Consider the following 21,857-nt stretch of genomic DNA (forward strand, 5'->3'; position numbering starts at 1 on the left):
CATGTTTATTAACTTTATTTTTTTTACGTGTCTATATACTTTGCAATTTGAACAATGTATCATTAATTTAGTTAATTCAATTACATATTCTTTTCTTTTTTCATTATGTTTATGAAAATTGGCTGTAAATAATGTCACAAAGCAAAAAAATTGCTGTTTTTTATTTTAATTAATATTTTTTTAATTTGTATTAATTAATTGACTTATTGATTTATTTTGTGTGTGTGCAACACATTTTGTATAATTCTTTGAATGCCCTGCCCATAGTTGTGAGATTTGCATTATGCATTATAATGATGAGATGAGATTTGCTTTATAAATGATTCCAACATTTGCTGTTTTGAACTTGCATACAAATTGAGTTAATACACTTAAAAAAAAAATAATAATAAAAAAAAAAACCTACAAAAGATGTCACTGGGGCGATACCTTTTCAAAAGGCACACCTTTGTACCTAAAGAGTCTATATTGGTACCTTAAAGGTACAAATTATTACCTAAAGTGTACATATTAGTACCTAAAATGTACTTTTGAAAGCGCACCACAGTGACAGCTTTTGTATCTTTTTAGAGTGTATATGGACTTAGACACTGTTTCCCATCATCCACTGGAGGGTGCAGAATCCCACTGTCAAACACATACCTGCAGCCACTGATAGAGCCACCACAACCTGTGTCCACCTTTCAAACTCTGTCTAAACCCCCTGCTGTGTAACATCTACATTGACTCATGTCACTTCCTTCATCTTTTTTTTTTTTTTTTCACACATACATGAAACATCCTCTTTCCAATTGTTCAGAGATCTTCAGATCAGCTTTATGCAGTGCGGCTCTAATAGGATCGGTGGTATTAACTTCTGGGACAAAACTGCCAGCTGTCCCAGAGCCCCCTATTGGCCAGGCTGAAGTACAGGGTAAGAGGGCGTGATGGGGCAGAACGAAGAGAGACTGAGAGAGAGAGAGATGGGTAGTGTGTTAGTGACTGGAAAGGGTGATGGGATTTAGTAGTGACCAACGGTGGATTGACAAATGCTTTTTCTTGGAGGGACCTTCATTACCACCATTACTACCTTCCTAATTTACTTCTCCGTTCTCTGCATGTCTGTGTCTTTTTGCCCCCTCGGGATGTCTCTGCTCTCAGGTCAGGGTGTTTAACCGTATGGCTGATTGAGTGGACGTCTCACCAGAAGTGGACGTCTCACCATGGCGTTGGGTGCGGTGTGGAGCCGCGTTAAAAATGTGTGCAAACAGAACGGCCTCCTCATCTTGTCAGTATTGGCCGTGGTTATTGGATGCTTGCTGGGCTTCTTTTTGCGCTCCAAACACCTCTCTGAGCAGGTTAGTTTTGATTTCCTGCACCTCCTGAACCAATAATAGTTATTGTTTCCATCTTTCCTGCATTGTCTCAACTTTCGTTCTATCTGACATTAGTTATTGGCAAGGATTAATTAGCTGAAGTGACAGCAGTTGGAGATAGGTAGTATTATTATTGACATAATGCACTAAAGTGCTTCACTCCTTATTAAAATTGTTAAAAAAATATATTAAAAAAATAAAAGCGAATACATTTGGACTTAGAGTTTTGTTTAATATCGTTCCAAAGTGTTTGTTTGTTTGTTTTTTTATTAGGTATTATTATAGTCAGGTATAGAAGAATGAAAAAAAATGTTGCCTTACGCTTGTTTAGTTTGCTAATAATTTTATCTATGCGCTTTAAGTCTTGTCCACATCCAGATTATTCTGGTCAGAATTCAGATGTTGTACAACAGTGCCGCTGGTTAGATGCGGAGATGAGTGACTGCTTAACTGCATAAATCCTCCACGATAATAATAATTAAATTTAAAAATTAAATTAAATTAAATTTAAATTTATGGATTTAGCAGACGCTTTGGCTTACAGTGCATTCAGGCTATACATTTTTACCTATCATGTGTTCCCAGGGAATCGAACTCCCAACCTTGCGCTAGCTTGCTTGCTAACTAAATGCGTTACCAGTTGAGCTACAGGAACATTAATTAATTGCTAATTAACACGAATTTATTAATTAATTAATTGAACTAACTAATTAATTGCAAGAACTTGTTCAGACTCTAATAATAGCCAAAAAAGACAAATGTGATCATTTGATAATCAATATTGAAAATTGATTACTTAATTGAGTTGAAGTTTGTCACTATATTTTCAGTCAGTTATTAATATTTACCAACAAGCTCTGGCATCCCTGTTCATTCAGATTACGCCACATGGCAGCTTTACAGACTTTACATGACCCGAGTCAGGGATGCCAGTCGCAGATGTTTTTATGTTAGCATTAGCAAGAAGCCATTTATCAGCACTGATCATGATGCTACTTGGACAGTGGCCCTGATCTGAGCTTCACGTGTCCCTGCCCCCTCCTTAATGCAGGCTTATAAGCGCATTAACACCAGCATCATGTCTCTCAGCTCCCTTCAAACACAGTATGGTCTTCAGTAAGTCTTCCTCCTGCTTAAAGGCTCTTCTTCAGCAACTCTCTTGGGCTGCAGTATTTGTATGTAGTGCTATCTTAAACTGAAGAGACATGATGATATTGGACAATTTGGATTATACTGTAGTAGAACTGTTTTTTTTTTTTTTATGAACTAATAATGAAATTAAAAGGACTGTAATTTCAGAAGTCATTAAACAGTCACTGTCATCCTGTTTAAAATAAAACACCTGTTTTTATGTATATTAAGCAGATTGTGACTTATCAACAAAATAAGTCCACATGATCTACAGAAAGTTGTTTAAAAGAGACATTTCTATATGTTTTACATTGATAATTAGTGCTCACAGAACTCACAGTTTGGATTTTAGTGCAAATTTTGAGAGACAGATCAGATCATATTTTTGCATCAACAAGAAAGAAAGAAAAAAATAGCTTTCCATTTACTACTTAAAGCACACTTTAAGTACTTCTTCAATACCACGGCAAAAATAAAATAAAAGTAACAGGTCTAACATTAATTATGTGTAAAATAATACTGCAAAGTCTTCACTGTATAAATTAAATATAGATTGATCTTTGTGAATGTGTTTTGTTATTTGTTTGCTTTAATAACAAACAGCTAAAGGTCCTGTATTTATATGCTGTTGGTTCTGTTTCTCCTGAAGGAGGTGAAGTACTTCCAGTTCCCGGGTGAGTTGCTGATGCGGATGTTGAAGATGCTCATCCTGCCTCTAGTGGTCTCCAGGTAAGAGAGGACAATGTTTACTCATCCTTGCGATCCCTGTTTGTGAGAATCTTAATAACTTTCACTGAATATGAACCACTATGAATCTGCTACAATGAGAGAAAACATGAAATACTTAAAAACAAATAAATGTATGCATTCTGTTATTAAGTGTAGATATGTTAAGTGTTAAGAAAGAGAGAGTTTATAAGGGCTGTTACTTTTGTCATCAGTTTCTTATTGCTTTTTCAAAACCACATTTACCAAGTACTATCAAAGCCAATATTGCCATACCAGTACAGATACTTAAATAGAATATTTCTAAAGATAAAAATGGCAATTATAGTCATTTAACATTCTTTTTAACATTTAATATGCTTAATCAGGTGCTTGCAGTTGTGGAACATGATAAATTGAACAAATACAAATTTTAACAGACTTATAACAAATCCATTACAATGAATGTCACGAACAGGTTTGTCGTTAATTAGAGCACCTGATACATATTAATTTGGATGCTGAATTAAATCGCCAGCAATCTTTACCAACACTTATGATCATTTTTTTCAATATGCATTTGTATGAAAATAGTACATCACACTCTATATGTATTTACATTTGGCAGATGCTTATCCGAAGTGACACAAGTACATTGCATTGGCATTTTATCAGTTAATGCATTCCTTGGGAACTGAACACATGATCTTGGCATTGTAAGTGCCATGCTTACATAGAAATGCTGTCCTTCATATTATTTTCTTTCTTTTGTGGACCACAAAAATTGTTTTTTTAGAATGTATTTTTATGTATTTTCATCCATGAAAGCTCATGGTGATTTTTATTGGCAACCGGCAAAAATAATGTTAAAACCATAAAGTAACTTGTGCACTGTATTCACGTCTTTTAAATCCTTATGATATATTAATGCGAACAACAGAGTAAAATTAAAATGATTATCCTTTCAAACATGGCACCTCCAGATGTCAGTAAAATCATTGCTTCTTAATTAATTGATAAATTATACATTTTCGTATACATATTCTTAAACAAAGTTATTGCATGGCTTCAGAAGTCTTAGAATTAGTCACGTGGACTACTTTTATGGTTGTCTAACTCTTATATTTCTAATGAAGAGCAGTTCAGAAATTCTGCACAAAAATACAAAACAGAGATTGAGTAAATTATTACAGAATATTAATGTTTTCTGAACCAACCCTCTAAAACATGAAATTTGGTGAACTGCTAGTATTGGTTAAGGGATTAACAGCCATGCAGCTTGTGAAAGATCTATAACTTGCAACCACAAAGATTGAATAAAATTATCCACACCAATGATCACATGCTGGATGTGCAACTTGCCTCCTATGGTGCAGCAGTGTCTTAAAAGGAAGTTGATAGTCACTCCACACACACACACACACACACACTTCTGCCTGGGTCAGTGTTCCAGATGTCCAACAAACACAAACACACACACTAGGAAGTCATTACGCAGGGTCAGGGTGGTTAATTACCTTTAATCTGAGGAAGCTAAGGATCAAATATGCACAGTAGATATCTCTTGTCAGACACCAAAGTAGTGCTTCCACATATAACATCCAGTGACTAAATATAAAACATTTAGGCCTGTGTTGACCTAAATGTTAGTGCTTGTACTGTAGTGGCAAGAGGTAAATTGAATTAGGAAGTCAGAAATTCACATTTCCAAAAGCAGTGGCTCTCTTATCAAGAGAAACCAGATTATCTGATGAATGCACCCACCACAATCAAAGGCACTTTCTTATCCCTGTGTGTATTTCAGTACAATGCTGATCTTTAACCAGTGGCCGAGCAGACACGCAACCATACAGACGCAGAACAGTTTTAAAAGGTCACCTATATGGAAATCCATAAGATTATGGCATGCACTTTATTCTGAATCTAGTTTACACGGAAAGATCCCTGCAGTCAGCATCCCAATTGCACGCTCCCTCAAAAATTGCAACATCTGTGGCATTGTGCTGTGTGATAAAACTGCACATTTTAGAGTGGCCTTTTACTGTGGCCAGCCTAAGGCACACCAGGTGGTACATTCAGATGGTAGGGTCAGAACTTGGTGTAAAGAACATGAAAGCATGGATCCATCCTGTCCTGTCTCAACGGTTCAGGCTGGTGGTGATGTAATGGTGTGGGGGATATTTTCTTGGCACACTTCAGGACCCTTAGTACCAACTGAGCATTGTTTAAATGCCACAGCCTATCTGAGTACTGTTGCTGACCATGTCCATTCCTTTATGAATACAGTTCACCCATCTTCTGATAGCTATTTCCAGCAGGATAATGCACGATGTCACAAATCTCAAATCATCTCAGACTGGTTTCATGACAATGAGTTCACTTTACTCAAGTGGCCTCCACAGTCACCAGATCTCAGTCCCATTTTGTGACACTTCACATTTGATGGGTTTTCATTTAAATAACTGTTTTTTCCTTTTTTTTTTTAGCATTTATCTATATTTTAGTACAAGTTTAATTTTCCTATCTTACGATGTTAAACTAATGTTTTTGCATTATTTTATAGTTGTGTGGTGTTGTTTTGTATTTGTGTGCATGACACTGCATACATAATAGTATTTCCTTAGCTTGTGGAAAATCTGCTTGTGACGAGCTTTAATTCATCATGAGACTTTCTCATTATCACCTGTGTTTTTTGGTGGTTGTCAGTATATTAAAAGGTACAAAACAGAATTTAGTACTTTAGAATGTTGATATTATAACATTATATCAGTTAATGTGAGTTTATAATTTTTTTTTTACAGCAAATTAAAAAATGTAAATTTTCCTGCCACATATTCAGTAAAGTTCAGCTTTGACCACAGCAGCCAGGCTTTTTTTTTTTCTTATTGGTCTATAAGATGATTTAGATGTAATGCATTTGATAACATGGCACTATCTGAGCCCCAATCATATCAAAATCTTCATTTCATCTTTACATTTTAATACATAGTTTACATTTGAATACATAGATGAGAGCATGTATTCTAGTAGAGAGCATGATGCAGGACACATAATCTCACATATGTTAAAAAAAGTGTGCTTTAAGAGTTTTTCTCCTTCAGTGCATCAACGAGTCTGTGAAACACTGTCCCCATGAGGCGTATCTTAAAAATAATGTTATATCAATTGTTACACTTTTTATATTTCCTTTTATTATTTTGGCTAAAATGTGTACTGGACATGTGTTCAAGCAATTCACAGTGTTTCTACTATATACTGTTGAGACTTTATCTGGCCTTTCCCATCTCCGGGCAGGATTAGGGTAATGCTCTTGTCAAACAGAGGTGCTTCACAGAAAGCTCCAGATGGTCTGGAAGTCCTGCTGGCTGCCTGTAGCAGAAACACATGCAGGGTCAGACAGCAAGTGGCTTAACACACATGTACATACACTATTAGCGTACATGAGCACCTGCTGACGCACAACCAACAGTCAGTACACTATACTGCTAGAAAAGAAAACAAGAATGGAATATTAGACATGAACTATAGAGTAATTAAAGTAAATGAAATAGAATGAAGTCGTTAGAGTTGACTTGAAAAGAATGATAAACACTGTTTACTTTGCTAAAGGAGTATTCAGCACTGCAAAAAATTCTTTTTCAGACTTAGTTTTTTCATCTTGTTTTCCATTACAAATATCCTTTATCAAGATATATGTACTTGAGAAGCATAATGACATAAGATATAAAGTTTTACTTTGTATCAGAATGTATCAAAATGAAGTGAGTTTCTGTTTAAAATGAGAAAAACTATCTGCCAATGGTAGGAGAAAAATAACATCTCAGTTACACATGTAACCATCGTTCCCTGAAGGAGGGAACAGTGACGTCACGTCAGATGACCGATGAATTGGGACGTCGCTTAGAGAGATCTTAGAGAATCTTCTTAGAGTGTAAACTAAACTAGCCAATGGACATTGCCATGCGATTATTGCATCCAGCTGTCGCTGATTACAACGTGAGTATAAGTAGGCAGATGGTGCATTTCATTTTCATGTTTTCACTGAGGAGCCGAGCCGAGCCGGAAAAGCCGGATGCTCAAAGGTGGTCCAGAGCTATGGCAACGGGACATGAGGTCTATGTTCCCTCCTTCAGGGTACGAGGGTCACCATTCGTAACCAAGACGTTCCCTTTCAGTCACTCTCGACGTAACGTCAGATGACTGATTCATTGGGATCCCTACCAAAGGGACATAGCTACTGCCCCTTCCAGTGACCTGTGGAAGCCACCAGTGCCCCTACTTTTTGGTGCAGGCCAGAGCTTACCTCAAGAAGACCAGCTCCTGCTACTATGGCACTACCCACTCAGTAGGATATGATAACACTGGGAAAATGTACCCGTTCCACTTGGAACTGGAACATTGCAGAAGTCCCAATAGAGTTCAAAATGTCTATGAATGCTGATCCCAGTGCATCTTTTTATTATCAACATGGATATTAAAACCACCAACAATTAAAACTTTATCTGCAACCAGCACTAACTCATATATAAAATCAGCAAATTCTTTAATAAAGTCTGTATGGTGCTCTGGTGACCTGTATACAGTAGCCATTACAAACATCACAGGGGATTTATCATTAACACTTGTTTCTCTGGGTAATGTTATATGAAGCACCATTACTTAAAATGAGTTATAATTGAAGCGCGTCCTCTGAGAAATACAGAAAATATTTTTTTTATAAATGGAAGCAACACCTCCCCCTTTGCCTTTTGGATGAGGCTATGTTTACAACAGTAAACTTGGGTGGACTAATTTAAAATAATGTAAATATCTTGTTTTAACCAGGTTTCTGTCAAACAGAGCACATAGGTTATGATAATTTACAAACAGTGCTTTCGTAGAAAGGGACCTGATATTCAATAAGTCAAGCTTTATCATTTGTTTATCCATATTACATCTGTTTTTTATTTGTTGAACATCAATTACATTTTTACTCTTAAATTGGTTTGGACGTTTACAAAAAGTGTCAAGTCCATCGGCCAGACACAGCCAGAGATGGCACTCTTGGACCACTATAGTGGACATCGCACAGCCCAAAGACCATGCAGTGACCTTCGTTGCTTGTAGCAGCTGGATGCAATAATCACATGCCAGTGTGCATTGGCTCATGTAGTGTATCAGACCCGAACCAGACAAATGAAAAGAGTCGATCAGAACCATGGTTGAAACATGAACCGAATTCCTCAGAAAGGCAACCGGATGTTGTAAATCATTTCCTAGTGCCCCAAATCAGAAGCAAGATAATCAACCAACCAACTCTTTCACAGAACAGCTTTCAACATTAACACCATTAGAACAATTATTGACTATTTAAATTTGGAAAAGAGATTGTCAAATTTGGGGCAAGTAATCAAAGAGATGCACAGTCTGACCCTCACATGTAAAGCCATGAGAGTAAACAAGATCCTTGGACTTCCCCCCACCTAGCAGAACCAGACTGAAATTCCTAAGGGGACCTTTTAACCTCTGGTCTCCACAGAACATCCTTATGTCAGAGAATGGCACAGGAACAGTCTTTTATAGATGTAGATGCACCAAAATGAACTCAAAAGGACATATAAATGAATATCAGTCCATTGCTTAACTCTATATTCATTTATATGTAATCCACACATTTGACTATCATGTTTCTAATCACTTATTTTGTATGTCTTTTTATGTCTTTGTATGTCTGTTGCTTGAAACGTTTCTGACCATCAGTTATTTGTCATATGTATCATATTCTTGTTATAGGAATCATATCCAAAATTATACCCTGCAAGAGTGGGAAAATTCGGACCATGTGCTTGATAAGATAACATGATTTATGATACCCCGAGCAAAGACTGTCACGGCGTGGTAGAGACGGCGCCGTGGAAAGAACAAGGTCTGGGTCCAAGTGCAGGGAAGAGACACTTTATTACAAACAAGAAACTAAAAGGCCAACACGGCAAAAACAAAACCAAAATGAATCACAGGGACAAGCCGGAACACAAGCACGAGTGACACTCGTAATCAACATAGACATTGCAATATAGCCAGGCAGAGTTAGCCTGGTAATACCAGACTCTGCTACTTCACTTTGCTTTGTAGACAGAGTCTGGAATGGCATAATAGAGAAGTGTTTTCTCTCTCGCTAGGTGGCGCTTGTCTGAAGTTTAAAATCATTGGTTACCCGTAAGCCAATCAGATACGTTTAGTTATGTTATGCGCCTGTACAGCCGCATCGAAGCACAGACATCATGCATCGAACTCAAATCTAAGATTGAACTTCCACTGTAAACATGTTGTTAAACACTCTTCTTGTTCTGGCTTCAGTTTGAAAAAGAGTTGAATGTTCTCCATAACAGAGCGAATTGCATCCCGTGTCTCGTTTCCCATTTCCGCGGTCGTTTCGGATTTCGTTTTCTCTAACCTACAATTTAAAACTCGGTGCTTAGCATCTACGTCACGGCTCTCAGCCCGCCCTCTGCTCGGCTGTTTTCAGACCGGTGGCAAACAGAAAGCTCTGACGCTGTATCAGACTGAGTACAGAAGCGAAATTAAATTGAGCGGAAGTAGGAAGTCTGACGTAGTCAGGCTAAGGCAGAGTGGTGGGTGAGACGAAACTATATACTCGTGAACAAATGGGGAACAGCTGTGTGAGTGAGTGTGTGCACAGGTGTGCAGAGTGAGTGGATGCAACAAGTGTACAGAGTGAATATGTGAGTGGGTGAAGGTGATAAGTCCGGGAGAAAGGAAGTGGTGCCCTCTGGTGGTGAGAGGGAGGACCACCGGGTCCGGACTCATGACAAAGACAATATCTAATTGGTCAAGGCATCATTTGAGGTGTGGCCAAAAGGCCAGTTTAAATACTCAGGACACCATCAAATTTTGCGCCTACCTTGCTTTTAGCTTATAGCCTTCTTTTAGCTTGCTTTTAGTTTTTGCTATCAGTCATGCCGGCTTTTAGCCTGCTTTTAGCTTTTGCTCCTAGTCATGCTTTTAGTCATCACTGTTAGCGTTCTTTGAGCGCGGTTCCAGTGTGCATTGGCCTGCACACCTGCTGCTACTTAGCCACGATGAGAGGAAACACCACCTAGTCTCGTCAAACTTCACTTATGTTCTTTTACTTTAGTTTATTTTCTTTTCCGTTGAGAGTTTCATGTTCTGAGTTAAGTTTTGTAACGCTGTGTCTCAGAGTCTGACCTCGAGTGCCTGTTCAACTTCAACCAGCCCACAACTCTGCATTGTCAGACGATGCCCAACCATGGGCTTCCCAAGACATCACTTCAATGACTACTTAACTTCCAGCCAATCAGCAACCTCGGGAAACCCTCTTTTCAGTGACAACAAACACAACCTTTACACAGTCAATGCAAGTAACCTCCAGACTCTAATCTTTACTGGTGTATCTAATATAACATTAACCTCATTGAGGAACTCAATGCAAGCGTTAATTAAGTGATTGATGGCTGTTCATTTCTATGCAATTTCACATATTGCAGTAAACTTGGGATTCCACATTTTCATTCTCTTAAACTCATTCTTCCCTAACTTTCTCTCTTCCTGAAACTTGTGTGAATGTGTGTGTGCGTGTGTTTATGTGTTAAATTAGTTTATATGTCTTAGATTAATCTAATAAAGCCTTATTCATATTGAAAAGGGAAGTATTTTGTGTTTTCTGCTTACAAGTTAATGTCTTAAACTGCCAATCTTGTTACTATATCTTGTTATAGTTTTCACTATAGTTTAGTAGTAACATAGTAACATCCAGTGCAGATTTGATGTTAACGGCTCGTTCATTGAATCGCAGGGCGTCTCAGTGATCAGCCGTGAAACAGTGATTCTGTTCAAATTCCCTTTAAAATCTTAAATGATTCCCTTTGAGCTAAATTGACCCATTTCCCTTACACTCGTTTAGTTTACACTCAAATTAGATTGTTCTCTCTAAGCGAGATCCTAATTCGTCGATCATCCTAAATGACTTTGAGAGTGACCGACTGAAACGGAATCTTGTTTTCCCTTTGAATTAAGAATATTTTTACCACATTGGCAGATTTTTTTTTTTGTATTTTTTTGTAAATAAGAAATGTTGTATATATTTATATAGTTTAGTTTAGGTTCAGTTGACAGCACTAATATTGATTAGCAAAACAATCTGACCTTTTTTTCACTTTCAGTGGAAGTGCATGTAAACATTAAAGTAGTCACTGTTTCAATAGCTACAAGACATAAACCATAATGTGAATATGATTTAAGTGGAAAAAACTTTCTGTTTATATAACTTTATTATGACAACATAAAACCTAAAACCCTAAAACTATTTTACAACTCAAATAATATGCAACTTTGAACAGAGGAATTAATTTCAGTGCTTTAATGAAATGATGAGCTTTACATTTATTTTAAATTAGCCAAAAATTGGCCCTGTTCACTTACTATTTGCAATGAACAACATTATTTTGCAAAATACAACAAAATAACAGGCCAAAAACAAAGCGTAACATTCAAAATGCTATGTTCGCTATGTATTAATTTGCTCTTGAATTGATTAATTAGCAGAAATTACCAATCCACCAACTGCTTGACCTAAAAAATTATGGCTCTTAACCAATCTGGTTCCAAAATGTATTATGTTGAGATCAGCATAGAGTGACATTCCCTGTGAACTCATTGACAATAATGGCCATAGAACTACTTTAAGTGGCTTTAGTAGACTCTGTAAAGCTAAACTTATTATGTAAAGCTTAATTTTTTTCTGTTCTGGTCTGAACTGCCATCATGTGACTGGAATGAAATGGACTGAATGCACGGTGATTGATGATAGATTCTGTGATGCACCATTAAGTCATATCAAAGCACGTGGTTTGTTTTTAAGCTATATAAGTAGATACTTAATATATTATATATATATATATATATATATATATATATATATATATATATAAGTATATAAACTGTCTATATATTGAACAATGAAGACACAATTGACCATTTGTCGAGATTGTATTTATTATTTTATCAAATGTTTTATATATTCTTTAAAAATGTTTTTCTCTCCTCAGTTTGATGTCTGGTTTGGCAGCACTGGATGCAAAGTGCTCTAGTCGACTGGGAATCATGACAATTTCTTATTATCTGTGGACGACGTTTGTAGCTGTGGTGGTGGGCATCGTCATGGTCATCATCATCCACCCGGGGGGCGCTGCCCAGAAGGAGGATTCAGAGGACAGCGGGAAGCCCATCATGAGCTCAGCTGATGCTCTACTTGACCTTATCCGGTAAAGTCTGTGCTATTGTGTATCTGTGATCAGTCTGTTTGATGCATATGCTAAGATAGCTATTGCATTAGCTTCAGTTAACCCATGCAGAGAAATATGCAGTTACTTCCCTCCTGTTTTCAGTGATGGAACATAAAGGGTTCCAGAGACCTCACATGATAAGGCTCTGAACTGTCAGTTAAACCTTGTGAGTAAAGCTCATGATAAGCCAGTTAGTGTTTGCTGGAGTAAAGATGGCCCGGAGTTTAGTGACACTGTGTCACTATTCCAGTCGGTCAGTGGGACAGTTAGTCAGGAACTTGTCACAGTTATTATCAAAAAGGACATGCATAGATTGATAGATTGACAATTCTTTCCGACTACTGAGGTCAGTCAGTCAATTAGTTAGTTAGTTCATACATTTCTTCCACCATTCATGGCTATTGAGCTTAGTTAGTTCTACTGAGGTTGGTCAGTCAGGCCATCAGTCGTTTAGTTTACAATTTTTTTTCCCACTATGCTTGACTATTGAGGTTAGTTAGTTTCTTAGTCAGATATTTGGTTGGTTGGTTAGTTCATATGGAGTGATTTAAAGGGCAAAGACAGATGTTGACATTCATATCAACACACCTGACTGTTGGAAAACGATTAGTTGGTTAGTTCATTTGTTTTAATTTAGTTTTACATATTCATATGGAGTCCTTAGGAGGAAAAATCTAGACGTTCCTATCAACATGCTTGACCACTGGGAATAAATGGCAGTTAGTCCTCGTGTAGGGAAAGTCATGTCTTTACATTCATTCCGTAACGCTTGACTGGTGGACATAGTTATTTAGTTAGTTAAATATGTTAGTTAGTTAGTTAGTTAGATTGTTAGTTTTTAATTCATATGGAACTTTACAAGACAACCCAAACCTTTACATTCCTATTGACAGGCTTGACTGTTGGGAATACTAGTTAGTTAGTTATTTAGTTAGTTAGTTTTTAATTCATATGGAGTTATACAAGACAACCCAAACCTTAAAATTCCTATCGACAGGCTTGACTGTTGGGAATACTAGTTAGTTAGTTAGTTTGTTAGTTAGTTAAGCATAGGTATTGAGGATAATTTTCTTTAAAAATGAGCCACACAATTGTATGCAAGGATGCATGTGTTGTACTGTCTATGGGTTTATTGATCATGAGCATAATTATTTTTATCTACTTACTTAATAGTCATTCCTCAGAAATCTAAACATAAATCACATTATACATGAAGGCAAGTGCATTGCACATTTACCTGCCCTGTGTTGATTACCAGACATAATTACTTTATTTCAGCCTGAATTCCCGGGGAGATGTTCAATGGCTGTGATGTTGAGGGATCAGGAGGGCTTAGACATGGCTCAGTTTAAGGTTGGCTGAGGACTAAGGAATAGAGAATTCCTGCCCCACCTGTCACCTGTGGTGCGTGACAGATCATGGCCCCGTGTCATTGGAGTGTAGGGTGAAGACTGGAGCCTAAACTGATTACTAATCTGAGCCTGAGACCATATGGCCCTCGTTGAAGTGATGAAAAAGGAGGAGACTATTTACATAAATCCACAAGTTTATCTCAATTTGTTAAGAGTGCATTTCATGATGAAACTCGTAGGTAGGTAGAGTTAGAGAGGTACCAGATTTGCATATGATGTTTGTGATCGTCATTGAGAGGTTAGTGGGACTGGCATGTCTTGGGCCCTCTGTGCTAACCAGACAGTTTGTTGATAAGCAAACTAAAGCAAGACACTTGGATTAGGATTTGCTGACATGTGTCACAGTATGCACACTTCTGTATCACACTTATGTGTTTTGCTGACGATGGGAAAGAACCAACATAAAATGTAATTTTGACATCACAGACCTCTTTGTGGTGTATTTTCTTGTATGTATCTTAAATTCTGGACGACGGGGAAGTCGTGGCCTAATGGTTAGAGGGTTGGACTCCCAATCGAAGGGTTGTGGGTTCTAGTCTCGGGCCGGATGGAATTGTGGGAGGGGGGAGTGCATGAACAGCTCTCTCTCCACCTTCAATACCTCGACTTAGGTGCCCTTGAGCAAGGCATCTAACCCCCAACTGCTCCCCGGGCGCCGCAGCATAAATGGCTGCCCACTGCTCCGGGTGTGTGCTCACAGTGTGTGTGTGTGTTCACTGCTCTGTGTGTGTGCATTTCGGATGGGTTAAATGCAGAGCACAAATTCTGAGTATGGGTCACCATACTTGGCTGAATGTCACTTCACTTTCACTTTCTGTGAATATCTTTTAACTTTTAGGTTCATACATTTTAAACTGCAGTTACAGAGTTGGACTTTGTCCATCTGAAAATACTGTGTACTTATATCTGCATGGCTTAATCTTTGAGACAAGCATATGTACCCAAAACCTCTTCTTCTGTTATACAAGGGGTGCTTTTACAGATGGAAAAAATAATAATAATAATACCGTGGTTGATCAACAAAAAATGTTGTTTTGGAAGTTGGACCCGTAAATGACCAAATTAGCTTAATCAACAAAACCTCTTGTTATCCCGCCTCATTAGTTTAGTTTTGCCGGTGTAACAGCCTGACCAGCACCAAAATTAGTAGATACTCAGAATAAACCAGTTTAGTATTTTCAGCAGGTTAGGAACGCCACTGATTCTGTGTAATAAACATTAATATTCATGAAAAAACTCTCTTTCCTCCATCAGCAACATGTTCCCAGCCAACCTTGTCCAAGCAACTTTTCAGCAAGTGAGTTTTTATGTTTTCCCATTAGTTTGTGCCTTCAATGCTTGAGCTGTTAAACTAGAAAAATGTCATATTAAAGATATTTACTGATACTGACTATTTTATACACAGCATCCACATAAGAATGTCATTTTAGTTGGAGATGCAGGATATGTAACTGGCCAGTATGAAAGTTTTTTTTTTTTTTTGGTATTCATTATTATTGGCTATTTAATTGTACAGCTCATTTCCCCAATTGCAGTCATCTGCTGTTCACTTTAAGTCAATCTTTAAACACCAATAAATTAAAAACTGTTAAATATGATCTTTACTCTTCTCAAAATCAATATACATTTTTCATACTGCACATCATAATGTTGTGATCCCTGTAATTTACTTCATTAATTTTAGCATTTAGTGTATTATTTCATTTAATTTGACAAAATCAACTATTTATCAATTATTGGCCATAACATGGAAATAATTATCAGCTAATATCAGCCAAAGCTGAATACATAATTTTGTGTACTGTACCTATGGCTTTTATATCTTCGCATTACTATGAATTTGCTGTTATTTTTCTTTTTTCATGTATGCCATGTTAATTATGAATTGTAGTATCGCACAAAGAGCATCCCTATCATGAAGTCCAAACCCACCATTGGTCAGGACGTACTAGACTCCAGCACCAGACGGGTCTTCATTTATGGGATCCAGGATGACAATGGCACAGACATCCAGAGCTTCTCCCTTGACCTGACGCCACCTCCGGATGTGGTCTTCAGAACGCTTCCTGGCACCAGTGAGGGCATGAACGTCCTCGGTATCGTGATCTTCTCAGCTACCATGGGTGAGTTGTAGCAGCAGTGTCTGAAATTCCACAGCTTTATCCAGTCTGTTTTATAAATACTCAAGTATTCTTGTCATTAAGGAATCATGCTTGGAAGAATGGGACCAAATGGCAGCGCTCTTGTCAACTTCTGCCAGAGTCTGAATGAAGCTGTGCTGAAAATTGTGGCCATTGTTATATGGTAAAGACAAGCGTCATCTTGTAACTGAAAACCAGAATTAATGTGTCAGATTCACAGCAAACACAGTAGTTTAGGCAATGGCGCAAACACACATCAAATTAGCACCAATGCCAGTTTGCATTGGCCAATTAAGATTGACACTAATGTATATATGGAATCATTTCAATCTCTTTTAAGCGAAACTATGATATTCTTGTTTATAATATTCTTACTTTCATAGACTGTTTGCTAAGGCTCTTTTGTATAGAACTTATATAGGTTAATTTACCATGTAGTTTCATTTGGTGGTAAAACCATGATGCACATCTTTAGCCTCCAATGAACCCATTGTACATGGAAAAATGCATGTTTGTGAATATCAAAGTAATATCAATGACTTAATTTAAATACTGAATATGCAGCACAGTTTCAGCACAAGTTCAAATAAAATCCGTACTGCACCCAGTATTGGCACCTACATACCGTGTGCAACTGTTCGGTCAATCCCACCTCAGAATGCCATTTATTTCTGGTGTAACACTACAGGTACTTCCCGTTTGGAATTGTGTTTCTGGTGGCTGGAAAGATCTTGGAAATGGATGACCCTTCAGCTATGGGAAAAAAACTGGGCTTCTACGCTATCACTGTGGTCTTGGGGCTGGTGCTTCACGGCCTGTTCATTCTGCCTTCCATGTATTTCTTCATTACAAAAAAGAGCCCCATCGTCTACATCCGAGGGATTTTACAGGCCCTGCTCATCTCATTAGCTACTGCTTCCAGGTAACAGCCCACTACACAACTACAAATCAACACACTTGGCATCATTCACTTACCAACTGAGCATCACACAGTAAACACTACCAGACTTTCAAGTTCTTCCCAACACAAGAGACGTTGCTAGTAGATCCATGACATTTGAAAACATTTACATTTATTCATTTAGCTGACGCTTTTATCCAAAGCGACTTACAATTGCTATATATGTCAGAGGTCGCACGCCTCTGGAGCAACTAGGGGTTAAGTGTCTTGCTCAGGGACACATTGGTGTCTCACAATGGATTCAAACCCAGGTCTCTCACACCACAGGCATGTGTCTTATCCATTGTGCCATCACCACCCCAGAAAACAATGTGTAATGTTCTAAATGTTCTAAAGTCGACTCTAAATATCAAAATAAATAGTGTTTAATACGCTCCAACCAGATGGAATCATAGTCTGAAGATAACATATTGGAGTCCATGCCGCTATCATACTCTATGCAACATCTTGTGAAATCTGTCAACTCTGACTGTCCAAACTGTAAATTCTGAAATCTTCCAAATTGGGGCAAAAATCTAAATCAAGTTGAGTGGTGAATTCCAGCCTTGAACTGAAAGTAGCACAAATGTAGATGACAAACTCTCGTGTTTTGCTCCAGCTCTGCCACGCTGCCTATCACATTTAAGTGCCTCCTGGAGAACAACCACATCGACCGCCGCATCATTCGCTTCGTACTTCCTGTTGGCGCCACTATCAACATGGACGGCACTGCCCTATATGAGGCCGTGGCAGCCATCTTTATAGCTCAAGTCAACAACTACGAGCTAGACTTTGGACAGATCATCACAATCAGGTAGGGGAAGACATCTGTGAGTTTGTGAGTTATTCCAGCTAAAGAGTTTTTTTTATTATTTATTTATTTACTGGATTTATTTTTCCAGTGGATATTAGTATTAACATGGTTTGCAAATTATATTTTATATTAACATATTTAGTATCTTTATTAATTATTATAATCCATAAAGCAAATTGAATGGAATTCACTTAATTTATTTATATAGTAAATAAAGCTTTATTTAATATTATATATATATATATATATATATATATATATATATATATATATATATATATATATAATTGAAAATATAAATAACTCAATTCATTAATATATTACATTTTATTAATATATTTTATTTTACATATATTACGTGTTAAAATACATATACTAATCTGCTCATATAATAAAAATTTATTTCAAATATTACATTAAAAATGCTTATATAATATACTCCAGGCATTCTGTATTTCATATTATTTCTTTCTTCAGCATCACAGCTACAGCAGCCAGTATCGGTGCTGCTGGCATTCCGCAGGCTGGCCTGGTAACCATGGTGATAGTGTTGACCTCAGTGGGACTTCCTACAGATGACATCACTCTAATTATTGCTGTGGATTGGGCCCTGTAAGTCTCTCTCAGGTGTTTCCATTGTAAATGCAGATTGATGTTTATGATTGACAGGCTTGCCAGGTCTGCATTATAAAACCAGCCCAATAGCTACTCAAAACTAGTCGGATCATGGCCCAAACTAGCCTAATCGCCTTCCAAAGCAAACTGGCAATCAGAAACCCCACTGTTCGTGTTCTGGGGGGGTAAAAACCTCCTTCTGGGGGACTCCTACCTTGGTTGAATTCGTGTTTCAGTGGGGAGACATGCAGCAACAGTATAAAAGTAGCCCAGTTCCATTGAAAAAAAAACGATACTTGGCAACACTGATGTTCGATATTCATTAAGATTTATGATTGATTTTTATTAAGAACTTTTTGATTACGATGTTTACTTGTTTCTTCAGGGATCGGTTCAGGACGATGGTGAATGTGATGGGTGATGCTCTGGCCACAGGAATCATGGCACACATATGCAGAAAAGACTTTGTGAAGGAGGGCGAGGAGGTGAGAAGGCATTTATACATACAGGTTCTTCAAAATAAAAACGGACCCTAATGTCCATTTCACCATAAAATTCAGATTTGGTCTCTACTCTTTACAGATTCCTCTCATTTGTGAGACCAAGCCCATGATCAGCCTCCAGCAGATGATGTCCTATCAGAAAAACGGCTGCTTCCAGCCCCCTCCCCCAGGTCCCATGAGGAAACCCGAGCACCTGTCGCCCGATGTGACCCGTCTCAGGCAGCTGGAGGAGGGCATCAGGCCCCCTGACAAGACCAAGTCCCCTCATCTGTCTCCACACCATTACAAACAAGACTATAAAGACAAAGACCACTGTACCATTGACATGAACGGTCTGGAGACCAATGTCTAGACTCCTTCACAGACCAAGAGTCGTTCTCTTTCTCTGCTTTGGATTTTGAATGCATGTGAATGTGTTTGTAGGGAATTTTTTACGATGGGAAGCTGAAGCGATCGGGGCCGGTGAATTTTCCGAACGCTGTTGACCCCTGGTTGGCTGAGCTCCTCGCTGAAGTGTTTGCGGAAAGATTGCTGTTGTCATTGTGTCTTTTCCCTGTGATCTGTAGGAGAGAAGAACAACCATCTTCATGGACAGCTTGTCTGTGGAATAGGTGTTGTTTTATTTTGGTATGTTGTTCTCTCTTTCAGTAACAGAGAGAAAAAACGGAAGGAAACTGTTACCAACCCCAAATGTTTGGATGGTATAGTTTGTATATTAACATCTAATAACATCAAATAACAATTAAATATCAATGATTTGCTCTTATGAAAATAGTTTCCAGACCTGTAACTCTTCAGGACAGTGGTTTCTAGTGTTTAAAAGATGTCTGGTCAACCTGAACCCAAACTGTTGTGAAATTAGTCAGAAGTGGGCTTTATGGACTCGCACTTCATGCCACACACTCTCAAAGCCTTACAGAACTTGTATGGATTGTTTTTATGAAAAATGTCAAATGTAATAATTGTGATTTGAATGAAGTTCCATTCAATCATGACTCACTCTGTACACCTTATTTCACATTGTTCGAGGTTTGTGTAGATCCATATATCCAGTGGGTTAACTTGAAGAATTATTATTATTAAAAGTTCCCCCATGATATGGTCAATGGAAAGTAATGGCATTACAAATGTTCGTAACTGAGAATAGCAGCCAGGAGACAAACTTGCTCATTTTGTTAGATTTCATTCCCCTGTCTGCCTGTCTGTAAGAGGTGTGGTGTAATTAATCTGGCCACTGCTGGTTTAACTGCTTAAGATCCAGACAGTAGAGCAGAACAGAAGCATGTGGATGTGTCATAGGAACGACTGCGAGATGAGCAGAAGGAGAAGGAGAAGGCCAGGAGGTTGGTAGATGGACACATACAGTACAGCAGCTCAAACCCTGCTTGATGAAGGCTGAAGATGAAGATGAAGGATGTATCCTTAAACAGTTACAGTTTAAAGTCAGCTTCTGTAGGTCAGACAGCTTCAGGATAAAAGTTCAGCAGGTGAGTTATGAATCGTCTTCAGCTTATGGAAAATAAAGTGCACTTCCAAATAAACCAACTCTTTGTTATTCAAGAATTCAAGGATGACCTAGAAGAAAATGGTCAAGTTTTACTAGTTTCACTTACATCGTAAGTGAAAATGCAAAAGCTACTCTATCAGTGCAGAGTCTATATTGTAATTATTACAATATTGTAAATACATAAAGACATTCTAGGAAAATGACTGCATATTTTGAAGTAAATTAAATATAAGAAATATGTGTTATAATATACAATAATACAAAAATGCTTTGAAATGACGATATACCAACATGCACACTCTTAAAGCATCTGATGATTCAATGAAAATTTCTGAATCAATGTTTGTTACTCTCAGCTATAATTTTAATTCAGTTGACTACAAATGATATATAAAGGACCAAAAGGCATAGTTTGAAATGTAATGATAAAACTGATATTAGTCAGTTAGATGCTCATTATAGGACAGTTAACTTTATATAATTGAGAGGTCAGACTCCATGTTCATCTGCACGATTCAAGTGGTGATTTACTGTAATAACTAACTAAACAATGGCGACTTTACTTTGATATATATATATATATATATATATATATATATATATATATATATATATATATATATATATATATATATATATATATATATATCATAATATTATTATTGCGTAGGATCATTTTTGCCTGTGTCTTTTCATTTATGTTAGTAACATACAGTAATCTTTATGGCGTTATGTTTATGCTATAACCAACAGACTCACTGTTACAGTGTAATAGTTCACAACAGGGCTGTCACGAAATTAGATTTTTCATATCACGGTTATTGTGGCCATAAGAATTCATGATGTCGATATATCGTGATATCTATAGAAACCTTGGAGTGGGGAAGATATCAGTCAAATAATTTTTTACTTTGTTTATTGAGTTTTTCTTTTTCACCCAACGAGCATAATATTGATACTGATAAAAGCAGGGCACAAGACTCTGGCTTTCTCAGTCTTCTTTGAATATATTAATGGTAACACTTTACAATAAGATGCCATTTGTTAACATTAACAGCTCTCCTCAGAGTAGCTTGCGAGGGCTGCGTCTTCTTCTTGTGTGACAGGTGTCAGAGTTAAGGCACGATACTGCCACCTGGGCACTCAACCAGGTACTATATTGCGGTTATCACTAAAACCGGTATATCCTCATACACTAAATTAACACGATATCGATAACTGTGTATTTGAATATCACTGTTATCGTCAATACCGGTATATCGTGACAGCCCTAGTTCACAACTTCATTCATACAATTTTAGCAAAAAAAAAAAAAAAAAAAAAATCAATTCAGAAATTAATTATTCTAACATCTCTCCAAAAACACATCTTCACTGTTCATTAAGAGATGGAGATTCACAGTTTGGCTTTTCCAGCTGTCAGCTGAAGGTTT

At 37.4% G+C, this 21,857-nt stretch overlaps 1 protein-coding gene across 1 annotated transcript; it reads left to right on the forward strand.

Annotated features, from left to right (window-relative positions):
* The first annotated feature begins 923 nt into the window (after window positions 1-923).
* On the forward strand, window positions 924-19,963 carry LOC128025557 (excitatory amino acid transporter 5-like). The gene is made up of 11 exons (XM_052612024.1): window positions 924-1,337; window positions 3,136-3,215; window positions 12,257-12,472; window positions 15,160-15,202; window positions 15,797-16,028; window positions 16,110-16,209; window positions 16,735-16,968; window positions 17,606-17,800; window positions 18,278-18,412; window positions 18,801-18,900; window positions 18,998-19,963. The coding sequence occupies exons 1-11, from the start codon at window positions 1,203-1,205 to the stop codon at window positions 19,268-19,270; spliced, it is 1,743 nt and encodes a 580-aa protein (XP_052467984.1). The 5' UTR covers window positions 924-1,202; the 3' UTR covers window positions 19,271-19,963.
* The last annotated feature ends 1,894 nt before the right edge of the window (window positions 19,964-21,857 follow it).

The sequence above is a fragment of the Carassius gibelio genome, chromosome A2 (assembly GCF_023724105.1).
Source record: "Carassius gibelio isolate Cgi1373 ecotype wild population from Czech Republic chromosome A2, carGib1.2-hapl.c, whole genome shotgun sequence".
In the NCBI taxonomy this organism is placed as follows: Eukaryota; Metazoa; Chordata; class Actinopteri; order Cypriniformes; family Cyprinidae; genus Carassius; species Carassius gibelio.

Coding starts and splice junctions, on each gene's coding strand:
- LOC128025557 (XM_052612024.1), top strand. CDS start 1,203: ATGGCGTTGGGTGCGGTGTGGAGCCGCGTTAAAAATGTGTGCAAACAG. Junction 3,216..12,256: donor CTGCCTCTAGTGGTCTCCAG/GTAAGAGAGGAC, acceptor TTCTCTCCTCAG/TTTGATGTCTGGTTTGGCAG. Junction 16,969..17,605: donor TCATTAGCTACTGCTTCCAG/GTAACAGCCCAC, acceptor GTTTTGCTCCAG/CTCTGCCACGCTGCCTATCA.